This window comes from Dama dama, chromosome 16 (assembly GCF_033118175.1).
Source record: "Dama dama isolate Ldn47 chromosome 16, ASM3311817v1, whole genome shotgun sequence".
In the NCBI taxonomy this organism is placed as follows: Eukaryota; Metazoa; Chordata; class Mammalia; order Artiodactyla; family Cervidae; genus Dama; species Dama dama.
The window spans coordinates 26,547,230-26,566,043 of NC_083696.1; the positions used below are offsets into that span (position 1 = coordinate 26,547,230).

The window sequence follows — 18,814 nt, forward strand, 5'->3', positions numbered from 1 at the left end:
ATTACTTAGATTATGAAAGGAAAAGGAAAAGCAACAAATGTTGGAAATAAAATGAATTTGTACCTTAAGTGAAGCTAGTGGATGTTCTGGACCAAGTAAACTCCAATGAAAGGAAGCCAGATCTTCATCAGGTAGAATGTGATTTCCTGGAATACAAACAGGGATACCACAAAAGCCATTACTGACATGGGGGAAACTTAATATCATTGCATGTTATAATCTGTAGATTATCTTTGTTAGTTTTAAGACTTTGCAATATGACTCCTTAGGACCACCTTGTTTAATACACCACATAAAACTTCCACACAGACATTGAGACTATTTCTTCATCTTTTAACACAAAACATACAGCAGGCCAACTTCTTGAAGCTGCTTCAAGTACATTTCCATTATAGGCTTAACAGCATTCAAACTGAATAAACTGTATAAAAACCTAAGTAACTACCCAGCACAGTATTAAGGCCAGTCTGATAATGACAGATGCCAAATGCCAATCTGATACAAGTTTTCATGTGTTTATGAGAGACTATGGCCCAAACTACATTCTGTAAAGTAGGTTCGACACCAGATGCAGAATCTACACAGTTATAAAACCTAAGGTTAAGTGACAATGCTTGCAGTTTGTGACATGGATCAACACCCTCCTCCTTAAATTTCTAGCACCACCCAAAAAATAGATGTACAAAGCACAGACTACACTACCACCAAGAAGTGTCAATCAGCTCTTTGCACTATCACCAGGGCCGTGTCACAAGTAAGAACTGTATTCAGATGAGAAACTACATTTTTGGGGTGAACATTCTCCCTTCATTATAATGCCTGGATGCCTGATACACTAACGTATTTGTTAGTTGTTTTGATACAATTTAAAAGCAATGATTTCCCAATGTATGACAAAACCCACTGAAATGTTGTGAAGTAATTAGCCTCCAACTAATAAAAAAAAATAATAAAATTTAAAAAAAAAAGCAATGATTTCCTAAATAATTCTGTGATTTGTATATTATGATTTAGTCACCTCCACACTAAGCAGATGCATTACTGAGCTGCTAACAGTAGGTAAAACAAGGTGAGTGCATCTCAGCATTGCTAATCATAATACTCTAAACAGACACATGATACAGGTGTACCAAACTGTCATGATATTCACAAGTGCAGAGCTAGGTCCAAACTGTCCAGTTATTGAGTTCTGTATTACTTTCCTCTGCTCATAGATACTGCAGAACTTTACTGTGAAGTATAAAGTATCTGAGATTTGTTTTTGAAGCTACTATCTGAAAAAATATTAAGCCAATTCCAACATCAAATATAGTCTGTTAAAACTTGGGCCAAATACTTAAATGAGTATTCACTCATTTTCACTCAACTTTTCTAAAAGAAAACATCTTATATTGCTATGCTTTCTGTTACAAAAAGGAGAAATTATACTTTCTATTTAAAAAAAAGGAAAATAATATTTCTCATTTGAGGACACTCAAATTTTCACAAAAATCTAAACTAAAATGCTCTAAAAATGTTCACCCAATTAAGAGTTTATAATTTGCCTAATTTTTTTGAAGAAATTTCAAGCCTTAAATTATTACTAAATTATTCACAATGTTATTATTTTTCATTTCTTTTAATATTTCATAAACTATTAGTTGGTATTATCTCCCAAGAAATTTATTCAATGTTTCTTAAATATCATAAACAAATATCCTTCCCAGGGTAGCTAAGGTACCCATATTCTACAAGTATACAATATTCCCATTCATTTAAAGTCAATTAACATGCCCAAGTCAATGGGTGTAACATTTAAGTAAATATGAAACTTTTCATGTGTCCATCCACTTCATCACTTTTTAACATTTGAGGAAATATCCTTTTACATTTTAATATCTGAAAATATAAAAGTACTATATGCATTTAGAAATTAGGTTTTAATCCTCTGAATCCCAACTCACAGGAGTTCACTAAGAAAATGGACAGAAAATAGCCAAGTACTAACTTAAAAACATGTATTTGAGATTGGAACCAAATAAAGACAACTTGTAAAATCAAAAATTTTTTTTATTAATTTGTAGTTACACAATTTGAAATGTTATCACCAAATAACATATGAAAAATTATGGCTCCCTCACTATAATTTCTAGTTGTATAAAACTTTTTTGGAATGCTTATTGAAAAATCTGCTAATTAGAAATTTCTAAAAGAGCCCACAATAGGGGGTCTAAAAGACCCCCTCGTAAGCACAACCAGAACCTGTTGCTAAGCACTGCAGAATAAAAACTGAGAGAGTACAGTAAGATCTCACTTTTTCTTAAAAGCACACATCTCTCAAAGAGGGCCTGAGTATCCCAAACAGCTCTCAATCTCATCACTGAAGTTCTTGGGTTTTACTCACAGGAGAGAGAGAGAGAGAGAGAAGTTGCTCAGTGGTGTCCGACTCTTTGTGACCCCATGGACTGTAGCTGACCAGGCTCCTCTGTCCATGGGATTTTCCAGTAGGAAAATGGACAGAGGAGCCTGCACAGTTAAGGGTCTTGCTCAGAACACATTTACTTATACTGTGGACACAATTGTTACAAACTCTCAGCAAACTAGAGCCAGATACTCAAGTAGCTAAGAGACATGCACACTCCAAGCACAAGAAAGGGAAACTGACAGAAAAGATAGAAATAACTACAAACTACAGACATAAAGTGATAAATAAATGGATTACCTATTACCAAGTTACTTTAAAGAGAAAAATTTATGTGAGAGTTGGACTATAAACAAAGTTGAGCACCGAAGAATTGATGCTTTTGAACTGTGGTGTTGGAGAAGACTCTTGAGAGTCCCTTGGACTGCAAGGAGATCCAACCAGTCCATCCTAAAGGAGATCAGTCCTGAGTGTTCATTGGAAGGACTGATGCTGAGGCTGAAACTCCAGTATTTTGGCCACCTCATGTGAAGAGCTGACTCATTGGAAAAGACCCTGATGCTGGGAAAGACTGACGGCAGGAGGAGAAGGGGACAACAGAGGATGAGATGGTTGGATGGCATCATCGACTCAATGGACATGGGTTTGGGTGGACTCCAGGAGTTGGTGATGGACAGGGAGGCCTGGTGTGCTGCATGGAGTCGCAAAGAATCAGACACGACTGAACGACTGAACTGAAACTGAAAACAAGATTTCATCCTTTTAAGATATTCAGCATAAACAATTCCTCCAAGGGAGTTTTTAAAGATATCTATACATTTACTTAAGATGCCGGCTTTGGAAACAAAGGTAGGATAGTTTATTTCTATTGTTTTCCTTTTAAAGTAGTGAGAATCCTGAAAAAGTGGGGAACACAGAACAGTGCTAACTTCACAGCAAATTCTCTTCTGTAATTTGTGTCAAAGGTTTAAATGTTTTTCACGGTGAGAATGTATTAGCATTTGTGATTTTTAAATGTTATTTCTCCCAAAATGTAAGAGCATTTTTTTCCCCAAAATTAGTGTATTGGCCTAGACAAAACAATACATAAACAAACACTTAAGAACAAAAGAAGCACATTAACAGCAAAAAATAATGAGTGAAGAATGTTACTGAAGAGGAACCCATTCCCTGGTTTTTTTAAATTTAAGACACAATCCAAAATATTATGTTCCTGAAACACAGAACTTTTTCACAAAATGAGAGAGCTTTAACACTGCCACTTACCTAAGAGAGCGGCAAAGATAGGGAAGCGGTTTGGGTTCAGGTCCAGCTGCTTGGCAACCTCATGCATCAGGTATTGGCTCGTGGTGAGACTCTTCCCATTCCGGCTCAGTTTTAGGGCGTGGGCACTGAAGTAGTAGGGGATGTTGCACAGTGCATAATCAGAGTCGTATGCAACCAAGCCATGGAAGCCGTTTTCTCTGCAGAAACCAATCACTTCTTGATGATGGTCCTCGATGCTCTGTGCAACCTGTGCAAGTAAGAAGAGCACTTCATCAGAGGCCATTACCACTGTAGCATGTGCTCAACATGCAGACATATTTGTACAGAATCTGCAACTGCCAGATATGGAAGATATGCGAGAGAGCCAAATAGTCAAAACTGCCATAATAAAGCATGAGGCACATTGCCCAAAGAAGAATTTCAGTGAGAAATATCTCCGGTCACTAACTTATGATCCCAACCATACTGCAGATTAATTTTCAATTCGTATCAAATTCAAAGATCACCCTATTTAAAAATACACAACACCAGGTGGCCCCTGTGACAGTATTTTAAAGGAAGGGGCGGGGGGAGAAGGGGAAGACAGAGCAGGAAAATGACGTGAGAAGGAAGGAGATAAAGGAAGAAGTCAGCCACTCTCAGTGAAACCAAAATAATTTCTTCAAAGGCCATAGCAAATAGGTGAAATAATCAGGATTTTCTAAACAAAAATAAAAGCCAAGTATTATCCACCACCTATCTGTCTGTTAATACAGATCCTGAAGCACTGAGTGTATAGGATAATAAGAATAAACATGTGTTCAGTTCAGTCGTGTCTGACTCTTCGCTTCTCCATTGACTGCAGCACGCCAGGCTTCCCTGCCCATCATCAACTTCCAGAGCTTGCTTAAACTCGTGTCCATCGAGTCAGTGATGCCATCCAACCATCTCATCCTCTGTCGACCCCTTCTCCTCCTGCCTTCAATCTTTCCCAGCATCAGGGTCTTTTCCAATGAGTCAGTTCTTCCCATCAGGTGGCCAAAGTACTGGAGCTTCAGCTTCAGCATCAGTCCTTCCAATGAATATTCAGGACTGATTCCCTTTAGGACTGACCTTTTTGATCTCCTTGCAGTCCAAGGGACTCTCAAGTCTCCTCCAACACCACAGTTCAAAAGCATCAATTCTTTGGTGCTCAGCTTTCCTTATGGTCCAATTCTCACATTTCTTTGTCAATAAAGGTCTGTCTAGTCAAAGCTATGGTTTTTCCAGTAGTCATGTATGGATGTGAAAGTACAGAAAACTATAATTAAGAAAATTTTTAAATTAGGCCAGCTGTATCTAGAAATGACAATCTTCAAGTCCATGCTCTCTACATCAAATCACTTTATTATGTAGAATTTTATATTTACAGCAACGTCTTAAGGCATTTAAAAATCACCAGTGATTCCTGTTTTCTAGACATCTTTAACATTAAGTCTGCACAATCTCCTAAGAGGTTTTTGAAATGAAAAGAGACTATAAGTTACCATTCCCTTGCTCCACTCCCCTCACAGGAGATCAAAAAAGGCAGCATGGCTGCTTGCTTCATAGAATCAGATATCCTGTAAAGGAGATTGCTGTTACATAGTTGCTAAATCATGTCTGACTCTTTTTGACCCCATGGAGGATAGCCTCCCAGGTTCCTCTGTCCATGGGATTTCCCAGGCAAGAATACTGGAGTGGGTAGCCATTCCCTTCTCCAGGGAATCTTCCCGACCCAGGGATCGAACCTGGGTCTCCTCCTTTGGCAGGCAGATTCTTTACCACTGAGCCACCAGATGGGGCAGAATTAAAGGTATGAGTTGAGTCAGTGTATAATGTATGTTTTGCAAGAGTTTACTAACCTATTCTTCTGGGAAACTGAGGCTAAGAGCAGTTCAGAAGCTGGCTCTGCCCAGCTCTAGGAGCAGTCCAGAGACACCCTCCCTGAGCACCCTGTGTCTACATGCCTCACAGCATATTACCTCATTACCCTCACAATAACCCTGCAAGGGGAAAGGAGCCAGCCCTGTGTGACCACTCAGAAGGGTGTTCAAAAAGCAGCAGAAGAGCAAGTGTACTGGCTCAGACGTGAGTGTAGTATCTGCAGCCCCATCCTAGTGACCCGGGGGTAAGCAGCCAGTGATGGAGTCACAGCAGGTGGGACAGGTCTATGGCAGGTTTTCAAGGAAGGCTACTGGCAACGAAAAACAACAGGCAATACATTTCCAGAGCTGTAAAGCACTCATACTCTTTGACCCTGGAGTAATCTTACTCCAGGAAATACAGCCTAAGAAACCAACCTATCAGATAAAAAAAAATGCTGGGAACATAAAAAGGATGAAGGCAGCCTTCTATGGGAAAAATAATATTAAGGAGCTGGGCATATACAGAAACTACACAATGTTGTGAAGAAACTTGAGAAAAGCTTGGAACAAAATATTAAACAAAACCACTTCAGAACACAGTATTCGGTACACACAACCACAAAGGAATAAGCAAAAACTGACATGGCTGTTGAGGGTGATGCAATTATGCTTTTTTTTTTAAAGAAAAAAAAACTTTTTTTCAAAGAAAAAGGACATCTCTATGCCACTGCCCTGGGGTCAAATATTCCTCCTTTCATATCCATCTCTCACCAGACAAGGCATACAACTTGCTCATCTGTGTAGCAAGGGTCTACTTTGGTGCCTGGCATACAGTAAAAACTACTTAAGAAATGAAAAACTCTGGGGGTCCCAGTTCAGAGGCCCCCAGTCTTTAAAGTATCTATAAAGGTTAATAGGATAAACTCTAATCAGTAGAAACCAACATCCATCAGAGCCTTATAGAGTGGTTTCATCTATGTGGAGAGAGTGGCATATAGCACTTTTCACAGTCATTTCCTTCCACAGACCCTTTCCCAAACACAATTTTCTGTTCATTCAGAACACTTGATTTCAGACTGGCATTAAAAAGCGAGGTAAATGAACTATTAATAATTCACTACAAGATTAATTTGCAAATGATTAACAATATCTTTCTCCTTTTTTACTTTTTATTTTGTATTGGGGTACAGCCAATTAACAATGTTGTGACAGTTTCAGGTGAACAGCTGAGTTTCAGTCATACACATACATGTATCCATTCTCCCCCAAACTCCTCTCCCATCCAGGCTGCCAGATAACATCAATCAGAATTCCATGTGCTATACAGTAGGCCCTTGTTGGTTACCCATTTTAAATACAGCAGTGTGTACAGGTCCATCCCAAACTCCTTAAGTATCTTTTATCCCATCCTCCTCCTTTCCCCTGCAACCATAAATTTGTTCTCCAAGTCTGTGAATCTGTTTCTGTTTTATAAGTTCATTTGATTAAATATCTTAATCCTCTCCCAAAGCACATCTAACATGAAACAAATAGTTGTCTGCTAGAATTAATCTCCTAAAACAAAAGATAAAAGAACCTGCTCAGTCGTGTCTGACTCTTTGCAACCCCACAGACTGTAGCCTGCCAGGCTCCTCTATCCATAGAATTTTCTAGCCATTCCCTTCTCAAGGGGATCTTCCTGACCCAGGGATCAAACCCAGGTCTCCTGCATTGCAGGAGGATTCTTTACCATCTGAGCCACCAGGGAAGACCAATTAATGACCTAAAACAAAAGATAACGGAATCCCACCCTTAAGTAAGCACAGACTTCAAATCTAAAGCAAGGCATATAACTGAGTCACTTTGCCGTACACCAGAAACTAACACAACATTGTAAATCAAGTGAAAGTCGCTCAGTCGTGTCCGACTCTTAGCCACCCCACGGACCATACAGTCGAGGGAATTCTCCAGGCCAGAATACTGGAGTGGGTAGCCTTTCCCTTCTCCAGGGGATCTTCCCAACCCAGGGATCAAACCCAGGTCTCCTGCATTGCAGGCGGGTTCTTTACCAGCTGAGCCACAAGGGAAGCCCAAGAATACTGGAGTGGGTAGCCTATCCCTTCTCCAGGGGATCTTCCCAACCCAGGAAATCAACCAGGATCTCCTGCATTGCAGGTGGATTCTTTACCAACTGAGCTATCAGGGAAGCCAATCAACTGTACTTCAATAAATAATAACAATAATAAAGCAAGGTCAAGCAATCTGTGCCCTTTGCTCATCTTTCATCCTGTTCATCTTTCCTATTTCAAGTACCGTGAGTGATGGGGAGGAAAACCAAAAAGCCCAGGTTCCAGTTCTGGCTTGATGCCCAACCTATCTGGTGAAGAAAATAAAATTCATGAATCTTCAAGGTTCTTTCACCTTCTAAAATTCTAGTATTCTTCCCTACTAGTTAACATCTATTATGCCTTTATCTGAGGAGAGGCTACATGGCATTAAGAGCCACAGGGTAACAGAAATGCAAACTTCCCTAGTGGCTCAGTGGTAAAGAATCTGCCTGCCACGGCAGGAGACGCAGGTTAGATCCTCAGGTCAGAAAGATATCCTGGAGTAGGAAATAGCAACCCACTCCAGTATTCTAGACGGTATAATCCCATGGACAGAGGAGCCTGGCAGGCTATAGTCCATGGGGTTGCAAAGGGTCGGACATGACTGAGTACAGAACATTAAACATTAAATCCTTTTCAGTAAATGAACAATGGAAGTATGGTCTAACAGTTTCTCAATTAGGGAAATAAAAACCTCACAAAACACCTAAATGAGAGTCTGGTTGATGAATACAACATGACTGCATTTGTACAAGCACACATCATTGTACACCTCATACAGAGAATCAACTTTAATATGCACAATGTAAAAAAAATTAGCCAGCAGTCAGGAATGCTAGTACAGATGCAAACTGACAAATGTACTGAACTGTACTATAAACTGTCTGTCACAGGGGTGCCGGTGAACAACTCTGCAATCATTTTCACATGTGTAAGGTTGGGGTAAATGGACAGGAGATGATCTGGGTGTCTCCCTGTCAGAGAATAGGGTTACAAATACGCAAAGGGAGGAGGTTAGCATGCTCCTGTGGTGTTAGGCTAGCCATGGAGAGATCCACAGATGACAACACAGACAGTCACAGACATCATCAGAGGTAAGCATATACACGTGGGCTGGTCTATAAACACACACTTACATCTCCTATCTGTCAGCAGAGAGCTAAGCAGCAGCAGCACTCCAGGAGAAAGAACATCTATACTCCAGTCAGGTTTCTAAATACCATTCTCCACTAAAAGTGCCCAGAGCCTCTGGGAAAAAAGTGGGTAACGCCAGGGCAGAGAAGTCCAAGGTGAGCCTGGAACATCTACCTTGCGGTGCCAGGAAGGAAGGTAGTGTTCACAAAACAAAGGATGGGGTATGTCAGCGGCACACAAAAGCCCACCTGAAAGATGCCCAATGACCAAAGCTGAAACAATCTGTGCTACAAAATAAATATCGTAGTGCTGGGTATAACCAAAGTGCACAATGAACACATGTGTCAATATTGATAGGAATAATGAAATAAAGGAGGGGGGGGGGGAGACAAATCTTCCCCCCAGAAGAATTCAAACAGTAACGTAAAACCCCTTCCTAACAGCTGCCGTTCAACCCCCACCCCTCCCTTTGGATGCACGCTGCACTTTGTGACAGCTCCAAAGAGCCAAACCAGCAAAGAGGACAAGACATGGTGCTGAGCAGATGCCCCGTAAATACCACTGCACAGAAGGAGGGCACTGCAGCCCTGGGGCGTTCTCCCCAAATCACAAGAAAACATCAGACAGCTCAAACTGGAGGCCAGCCTACAAAATGCCTGATCAATTCTCCACAAGTGTTGAGGTCACACAGAGACAAGCAGAAGCCAGAGGTCACTAAGGGAGACAAGATGCCTAAAGGCAACAGGGACTCCAAAATGGATACAGGTGGAAAATGGAAGAAATCTGAATGAAATACACAGTGCAGTTAATGGTACATTTGTTGCTGTTCAGTCACGAAGTCATGTCTGACTCTTTGTGACCCCACGAACTGTAGCACACCAGGTTTCCCTGTCCTTCACTATTTCCCAGCGTTTGCTCAAACTCATGTCCATTGAGTTGATGATGCCACCTAACCATCTCCTCTTCTGTTGCCCTCTTCTCCTGCCCTCAATCTTTCCCAGCATCAGGGTCTTTCCCACTGAGTTGGCTCTTCACGTCAGGTGGCCAAAGTATTTGAGCTGCATCAGGCCTTCCAATGAATATTTAAGGTTGATTTCCTTTAGGATTGACTGGTTTGATCTCCTTGCAGTCCAAGGGGCTCTCAAGTTTCTTCTCCAGCACCACAATAAAAAAGCATCAATTCTTCAGTGCTCAGCCTTCTTCATGGTCCAACTCTCACATCCATACATGACTACCGAAAAAACCATAGCTTTGACTATACAGACCTTTGTCAGCAAAGTGATGTCTCTGATTTTTAATACACTGTCCAGGTCTGTCATAGCTTTTCTTCCAAGGAACAAGCATCTTTTAACTTCGTGGCTGCAGTGACCATCCACAGTGATTTTGGAGCCCAAGAAAATAAAATCTGCCACTGTTTCTACTTTTTCCCCATCTATTTGCCATGAAGTGATGGGACTGGATACCATAATCTTGGTTTTCTGAATGTTGTTTTAAGGCCAGCTTTCTCACTCTTCTCTTTAACCCTCATCAAGAGGCTCTTTAGTTACTTTTTGCTTTCTGCCATTAGAGTGGTATTATCTGCCTATTTGAGGTACCAAAGTTAATTTGTTTAGTTTTAATACTTGCACTAATTTATAGGATGTTAACATGTATGGAAGCTGAGTGAAGGATATTTAGGAACTCTCTGTACAATTTTTGCAACTTTTCTATAAACCAGAATTATTCCCAAGTAAGTTTACTTTAAACAGAAAAAAAAGTCTACAAGACACCAGGAGACTGTTTTAAGGACTGTTTTAAACCATTTCATAAGGTGAACAAAGCACTGAAAGGCATGAAAGGCAAAGTCTCCAAGAGTCTATCATATGAAAATGTAACTCTCCCCAGACAGTCCAACTGAGGGAAGTAGGAACGCCCAGCACAGATGGCATAAACCTATGAATGGATGGATGAACTTCAACAACCAAGAATACCTGCAAAAGGTCCAGGGAACAATTCAAGACTCACATCAAAGAGCCTGGTAAAGAATCTGGGCCAGAGAATTGGATGGGATGAAAAGAAGACTCGAGGCAAGGTTTGGGTGAGGATAGGAAAATGCCTGGGTTGTATCAAAACAAAACCTGAGAGGCAGTTATTTAATTAAAACTAAAAATTAAATTCTAGAGGTTCAGCTTCTGAGAATCAGGGTCTAACAGGTATCAGTTGTGTCTTTCTTCTGGTCTGAACATCTTCCCCTCCTGTTTCCCATCTTATCTACTCTATCCCTTTCCCTGTGTTCCGTTTCTCCAATTCCCTAGCCTTCCAGCTCCTGGCTCAGACTGGGCATATGATGCTTAATGAACATGGTGTGTCTAGTTCTTAATTCTTACTTTAGAAATGAGAAAAAACTATCAAATACAATGTTGGGAAGATTATTTCAATTTGAACTCCCAAAGAGTATAAAGCAAGCTAAAAAATTAAGCCCTGAGACCTACTTACTTACAGGTGATAAAGAAGGGGTTAAGGCCTCCTGTGAGAGTGAGCCAGATTTGGAATTATGCATAGCCTTCTTACAGAAAACCCCAGGCTAAGAACCAAAGACCACCCACCACCCTAAAAGGCACTAGACCTTGACTGATTTTAGACATGGCTGCCATCATCACTGCATCAAAATGCAACTCCAGATCAAGGGTGTGAAACCCTGGAGCTCCTGTGTACACAGCATAGAGCGTTCAATGTTGACTCTTGATATGTGTTTTGGTATCACAATCAGGCTGGGAACCACCAAACATCTCACCTCACCTCTCCACCCAGAAACACGGTGTCACCAGGAAACACAGTGTACACAATCCATGTGGAAGATCTTCAGTACTTGGCAAAGCACCCTATTTTTGGTCCCAGTGAAGTATTTTATATTTACCTAGGGGTAACTTTATGCTACTATATTTCTGCCACAGAATCTTAGGTAAATCTTTTTATCTTAATAAGTTTTAATTTTCATTATTAAAAAGGCAGATATATCAAAAATTCACTATTTTTACAAAGAAAAATGACTAAAGAATTCTCAAGCTTACTTTGCAAATGTATTTATTTATTAATGCTGAAAGCAGCTATGGGGAAAATCCAATAAGAATGAAAAAGTAACACTGTTACTTACTCCTAATCTCCAGTGGAGAAGCACTTGTACAGTGAGGTTTTGTATCTCTGGCACCAGATCCACTACCTACTTTCTGTACTTCCATTTATTCATCTGTAAAAATAACAGTACTCCCCTACCTTAGAGGGTAGCTGTGATGATTGAATGAGTTACTACATGTAAACAGCTCAGAATCATTCATAAAAAATAAGCACTCAACAAATGTCAGCTACTATTTACTTTTAGTAAGCTCTGTGAGAAAGGATCTGCTTGTTCACACTTTTCATGCAGGACCTAAAACACTATGAGTTCTTAGATTTTCTGACACAAAGAAAAAAATTTCCTACGTGGTTCTTCTTTAGAATAATTTTCAGAAGCTCAGGGAATTTCGTGACACATCCTCCAACCAACTGCCAGATTTAAAAGACGTAACTTAACCTGAACAGAAGAGGATATAAGTTGAGCTAAATTCTGAAGGAAAAAAAAAATCAGGCTCTGACCTTTATCCAAAGAATTCTAGACACTAGGTTTTAGATGGGTAAGACTTACTCAGGCTATTTACTACCTACTCAAGTAGAGCTGTTTCAAGCAGACTAGTTTCCCCCTCACAGTCAGTCTCTCCCATCAGGAAGTTTCCATAAGCCTCTTATCCTTATCCATCAGAGGTCAGAAAGAATGAAAACCACAATCACAGAAAACTAACCAAACTGATCACATGGACCACAGCCTTGTCTAATTCAATGAAATTATGAGACATGCCGTGTAGGGCCACTCAAGACAGACGGGTCATGGTGGAGAGTCCTGACAAAACGTGGTCCACTGGAGAAGGGAATGGCAACCACTTCAGTATTCTTGCCTTGAGAACACCATGAACAGCATGAAAAAGCAATAAGATAGGACACTGAAAGATGAACTCCCCAGGTCAGTAGGTGCCCAATATGCTCCTGGAGAAGAGTGGAGAGAGAACTCCAGAAAGAATGAAGAAATGGAGCCAAAGCAAAAACAACACCCAGTTGTGGATATGACTTATGAACCTGGAATATGAGGTCCATGAATCAAGGTAAGTTAGAAGTGGTCAAGCAGGAGATGGCAAGAGTGAATATCGACATTTCAGAAATCAGTGAACTAAAGTGGATGGAAATGAGTGAATTTACTTCACATGACCATTATATCTACAGCTGTGGACAAGAATCCCTTAGAAGGAAAGGAATAGCCCCTATAGTCAACAAAAGAGTCCAAAATGCAGTACTCAAAATGGTTGCAATCTCAAAAATGACAGAATGATCTCAGTTAGTTTCCAAGGCAAACCATTCAACATCACAGAAATCCAAGTCTATGCCCCAAACACTAATGCTGAAGAGGATGAAGTTGAACAATTCTATATGGTCACCCACTCCAATATTCTTGCCTGGAAAATTCCATGGACTGAGGATCCTGTTAGGCTACAGTCCATGGGGTCGCAAAGAGTCAGACACAACTGAGCGACTTCACTTCACTTCATGAACACTTACAAGACCCTCTGGAACTAACCCCTCCAAAAGAAGTCCTTTTTATTATACAGAACTGGAATGCAAAAGTAGGAAGTCAAGAGATACTTGGAGTAACAGGCAAATTTGGCCTTGGAGTACAGAATGAAGCAGAGCAAAGGCTATCAGAGTTTTCCCAAGGGAAGGCATTGATCAGAGCAAACACCCTCTCCCAACAACACAAGAGAAGACTCTGCACGTGGACATCACCAGATGGTCAATACCGAAATCAGACTGATTATATTCTTTGCAGCCAAAGATGGAGAGGCTCTATACAGTCAGCAAAAATAAGACCAGGAGCTGACTGTGGCTCAGATCATGAACTCCTTATTGCCAAATTCAGACATAAATCAAAGAAAGTAGGGAAAACCACTAGACCATTCAGGTTTAACCTAAATCAAATCCCTTATGACTACACAGTGGAAGTGACAAGTAGATTCAAGGGATTAGATCTGATAGACAGAGTGCCTGTGAAGAACTATGGATGAAGGTTTGTGAAACCATACACGAGGCAGGGATCAAGACCATCCCCAAGAAAAAGAAATGCAAAAGGCAAATGGCTGTCTGAGGAGGCCTTACATATAGCTGAGAAAAAAGAGAAGTTAAAGGCAAAGGAGAAAAGTAAAGATATACCCATTTGAATGCAGAGTTCCAAAGAAGAGCAAGGAGAGATAAGAAAGGCTTCCTCAGTGATCAATGCAAAGAAATAGAGGAAAACAACAGAATGGGAAAGATTAGAGGTCTCTTCAAGAAAATTAGATACCAAGGGAACATTTCATGCAAAGTAGAGCACAATAAAGGACAGAAATGGTATGGACCTAACAGAAGCAGGAGAGATTAAGAAGAGGTGACAAGAATACAGAGAAGAACTATACCACAAAAGATCTTAATGACCCAGATAACCACGATGGTGTGATCACTCACCTAGAGCCAGACATCCTGGAACGCAAAGTCAAGTGGGCCTTAGGAAGCATCACTATGAACAAAACTAGTGGAGGTGACGGAATTCCAGTTGAACTATTCCAAATCCTAAAAGATGATGCTGTGAAAGCGCTGCACTCAATATGCCAGCAAATTTGGAAAACTTAGCAGTGGCCACAGGACTGAAAAAGGTCAGTTTTCATTTCAATACCAAAGAAAGGCAACGTCAAAGAATGCTCAAACTACTGCACAATTGCACTCATTTCACATGCTAGCAAAGGAATGCTCAAAATTCTCCGAGACAGGCTTCAACAGTACATGAACCGTGAACTTCCAGATGTTCAAGCTGGATTTTAAAAAGGCAAAGGAACCAGAGGTCAAACTGCCAACATCCGTTGGATCATAGAAAAAGCAAGAGAGTTCCAGAAAAACATCTACTGCTTTATTGACTATGTCAAAGCCTTTGACTGTGTGGATCACAACAAACTGTGGAAAATTCTTCAAGAGATGGGAATACCAGACCACCTGATCTGCCCCGAGAAATCTGTATGCAGGTCAAGAAGTAACAGTTACCACCGGACATGGAACAATAGACTGGTTCCAAATCGGGAAAGGAGTACATCAAGGCTGCATATTGTCACCCTGCTTATTTAACTTATGTGCAGAGTACATTATGTGAAATGCTGGACTGGGTGAAGCACAGTCTGGAACCAAGACTGCCAGGAGAAATATCAGTAACCTCAGATATGCAGATGACACCACCCTTATGGCAGAAAGTGAAGAAGAAAGCGTCTTGATGAAAATCAGAGAGGAGAGTGAAAAAGTTGGCTTAAAACTCAACCTTCAGAAAACTAAGATCATGGCATCTGGTCCCACCACTTCACAGCAAACAGATGGGGAAACAGTGGAAACAGTGACAGACTTTATTTTCTTGGGCTCCAAAATCACTGCAGATGGTGACTGCAACCATGAAATTAAAAGACGCTTGCTCCTTGGAAGAAAAGCTATGACCAACCTAGATAGCATATTAAAAAGCAGAGACATTACTTTCCCAATAAAGGTTCATCTAGTCAAAGCTATGGTTTTTCCAGTAGTCATGTAGAGAGGTGAGAGTTAGACTATAAAGAAAGTTGAGCACTGAAGAATTGATGCTTTTGAACTGTATTGTTGGAGAAGACTCTTGAGAGTCCCTTGGACTGCAAGGAGATCCAACCAGTCCATCCTAAAGGAAATCAGTCCTGAATATTCATTGGAAGGACTGATGCTAAAGCTGAAGCTCCAATACTTTGGCCAGCTGATGCAAAGAATTGACTCATTGGAAAATACCCTGATGCTAGGAAAGATTGAAGATGGGAGAAGAGGTCAACAGAGGATGAGATGGTTGGATGGCATCACCGACTCGATGGACGTGAGTTTGAGTAAACTCCGGGAGTTGGTGATGGACAGGGAAGCCTGGCATGCTGCAGTCCATGGGGTCACAAACAGTCAGACACGACTGACTGACTGAACGACAGTCTGACAACTGAACAAGTAGAGCTGAAAAGTGAGAACATGAAAGTCAATGCCAATTTGGTGGAAGATTTTACTGTTGTTTAAAAGAGCAATTTCAGTGTCATGACATACATTAGCAATGTCTCTAAAAGTGAATCTCTCCTCTTCAGGAAATCTGAAATTGGGGCTGAACAAACTTTTTTACCTTATACAGCTCTTGGTCATTCTATAAGAACTGTTTACAGTGGTCTTAAAAGCAAGGGAAGCAATTTCTTTTAAAATAAGGGACTGGCACATGAAAATATTCTCAGCTTCATTAGTCATAGGGAAATGTATATCAAAACCACAATGAGATACCATTTCACACAAATTAAGATGGCTACTATAAAAAAGACAGAAGTAAGCAAGTGTTGGCGAGTATTTGGAAAAACCTGAACCCTCACATGCTGCTGGTGGAAATGTGAAATGATGCAGTTGCTAAGGAAAATGATATAACAGATCTCAAAATATAAAATCATCATATGAACTAGCAATTCCATTTGTGGGCATATACTCAAAAGAATTGAAGGCAAGGATTCAAACAGATATTTGCACCCCCATTTTCACAGCAATATTATTCATGATAGCCAAGAGGTAGAAGCAACTTAACTGTCCACTGACAGAAGAACAGATAAGCAAAATGGGGTCTATCCACACAACAAATTATTATTCAGCCTCAAAAAGGAAGGAAATTCTGACAAATGCTAAATATAATGAACCTCAAGGACATTATGCTCAGTGAAATAAATGCAGTTAAAAAAATTAATTCTGTGTGATTCCACTCATATGAGGTAGTCAGATTCATGGAGACAAGAAAGTAAAATGGTGGCTGCCAGAGGCAGGCAGAGGTGAATGGGGAGTTAGTGTTCAATGAGCACAGTTTCACTTGGGAAAGATGAGAAAGTTCTGAAGATTGATGGTAGTGATGATTGCATGACAATGTGAAAGTGGTTTTGCATCCGCTGATATGGAGGGCTGACTACACTCACTGTACTATGTCATTTTACATCAGGGATTTCAGCATCTTTGGATTTTGGTATCTGAGGGGGATCCCGGAATCAGTTATCTGCATATACCCAAGGGAAGATTGTACTTAATTCCATTAAGCTTAATTCCATTTAAAAATATTTAAAATGGTAAAGCTTTTGTTATGTATATAGGTTATCACAATTTAAAAAATAAAAATATATAATAATAAGAGAGTGGCACCCCATCTCCCTGTCTTCTCAGGAAACCTAGGCACTTGGTGCCAAGACATAACTTCCTACTTGTCAAAAGAGAAGTTTTATCTTTCCTTGGAGTAATGACAATATATATGTAATGTATTATATCTGCCAGCTTACATAAAAGGGTGAGATTTCTTCTTTGCAATCTCTTTAGCATGTTGTCTGTGATGCAACTGCAATCTGTTTCAATGCTCATTCAATAATAAAACAGTTTTCTTTCTCTGCTTAAAAAAAATTAAGAGTGAATGTCATAAAAGAAATGCAAGTTAAACTTCATAAGTTTTTAAAATAAAATGATAAAAGGATTGTAGAAACACCAACATCATTTGTATTCAGTGTTTATTCAGCCTACTATACTAATCTAATGATTTCAGTTAACTTCCAGCAATACTATTCTTTTTAAAAATCTAGTTCCAGAACATCAAAATTCAAGTTTTGGAATTTAGAAAAATGAATCTCAGATTGATGCAATCTATTTCAAGGGGGTGACACTTGCAAACTCTTTTATTTAAAAATTTTATGGCTCACATAAGTACACAGGCATGGTTCACAGGAGTGAAAGTTAAAGTGTTAAGTCACTCAGTCATGTCCAACTCTTTGCAACCCCATGATGAGAGTCCTCCAGGCTCCTCTGTCCTTGGAATTCTCCAGGCAAGCATATTGGAGTGGGGAGCCGTTCCCTTCTCCAGGGAAATCCTCCCAACACAGGGATTGAATCCAGGTCTCCCAAACTGCAGGCAGATTCTTTACTGTCTGAGCCACGAGGGAAGCCCCCACATAAGTACAGGAGATTGAAAACCCATGGAGCCTATGCTTATCCAAGCAGTCAAGTGAGGCCCTCCCTGTCTGGACTGGCTGGCACTCCTGCTCATGAAGATGAACAATACACTCCAGAGCCATGAAAACTCAACCCTCCAGTAATATCCCTTTCAGTATATCTCCCTACAATATTTAGCCTAATATCAACAGGGTAGCTTCAATTTTTCCAAAGAAATAAATTTATTCCAAGTGACAAGTGGGAGGCAAGTAACCAGGGTACAAAAGAAACACACTTCTAGATCACAGACCCTTAATTCCACAGATTCACCATCACCTTCGCAGATAAATCAGAGTGCCAAATTCAACTCGACACTAGTTCTAAAATGCCTAGAAAAAAATGTTTGATAAAAGTCACGTATAAGAAGGGAGAAACGATGGCTAACTTCAGCCAATTACCCTAAGCAGTCATCCTTTTTATTCTTCAACACGACTCCTAAATTAAGCAGCATAAACGGTTTACTCAAAGATAAAGCCTCTGCACCAGGTAACCAAGCTGAGACTACTTATCTGTGGGAATGACAAGAGTCTGGGTTTGAACACAAACTTTCTACCATCTTTCTGCTATCACTGTCTCGCAAAGGGGACTGAGGAATGCTGGTCATCCATCAAAGGACTTACTCTCTAGAGAAAATGTTATTAGGCACTAAGCTGTGTCAGACTCTGAGAAAACATAAACATAAGTAAAGAACAAACGACGTCAGCTATACAGAGACATCTGCAGGATTTTAGAGTATTTCTATCTGAACTCTGATTCATTTATATCTAATTGTTCTACTTATAAAATTCTCTATATAAATCTACTGGAAAATCAATCTAACTTTTCAAATTCTAAAGTATCATTTTCTTAGGGTGAGGGTTGAGAAAATGGGTAAAGAAAATCAAAAGTACAAACTTCCAGTTATAGCTGACCCTGAACAACTGGGAGGG

At 40.1% G+C, this 18,814-nt stretch overlaps 1 protein-coding gene across 2 annotated transcripts in view; it reads right to left on the minus strand.

The window, feature by feature from the left end:
- FAM120A (family with sequence similarity 120 member A) overlaps window positions 1-18,814 on the minus strand; it is a 115,550-nt gene that overhangs the window by 87,535 nt on the left and 9,201 nt on the right. For both annotated transcript variants that reach the window (XM_061163605.1, XM_061163606.1), the window contains exons 2-3: window positions 3,668-3,914; window positions 64-146 (exon numbers count right to left, since the gene is read on the minus strand). In XM_061163605.1, coding sequence (XP_061019588.1) covers window positions 64-146; window positions 3,668-3,914 — 330 coding nt within the window. The remainder of the gene's footprint in view (window positions 1-63; window positions 147-3,667; window positions 3,915-18,814) is intronic.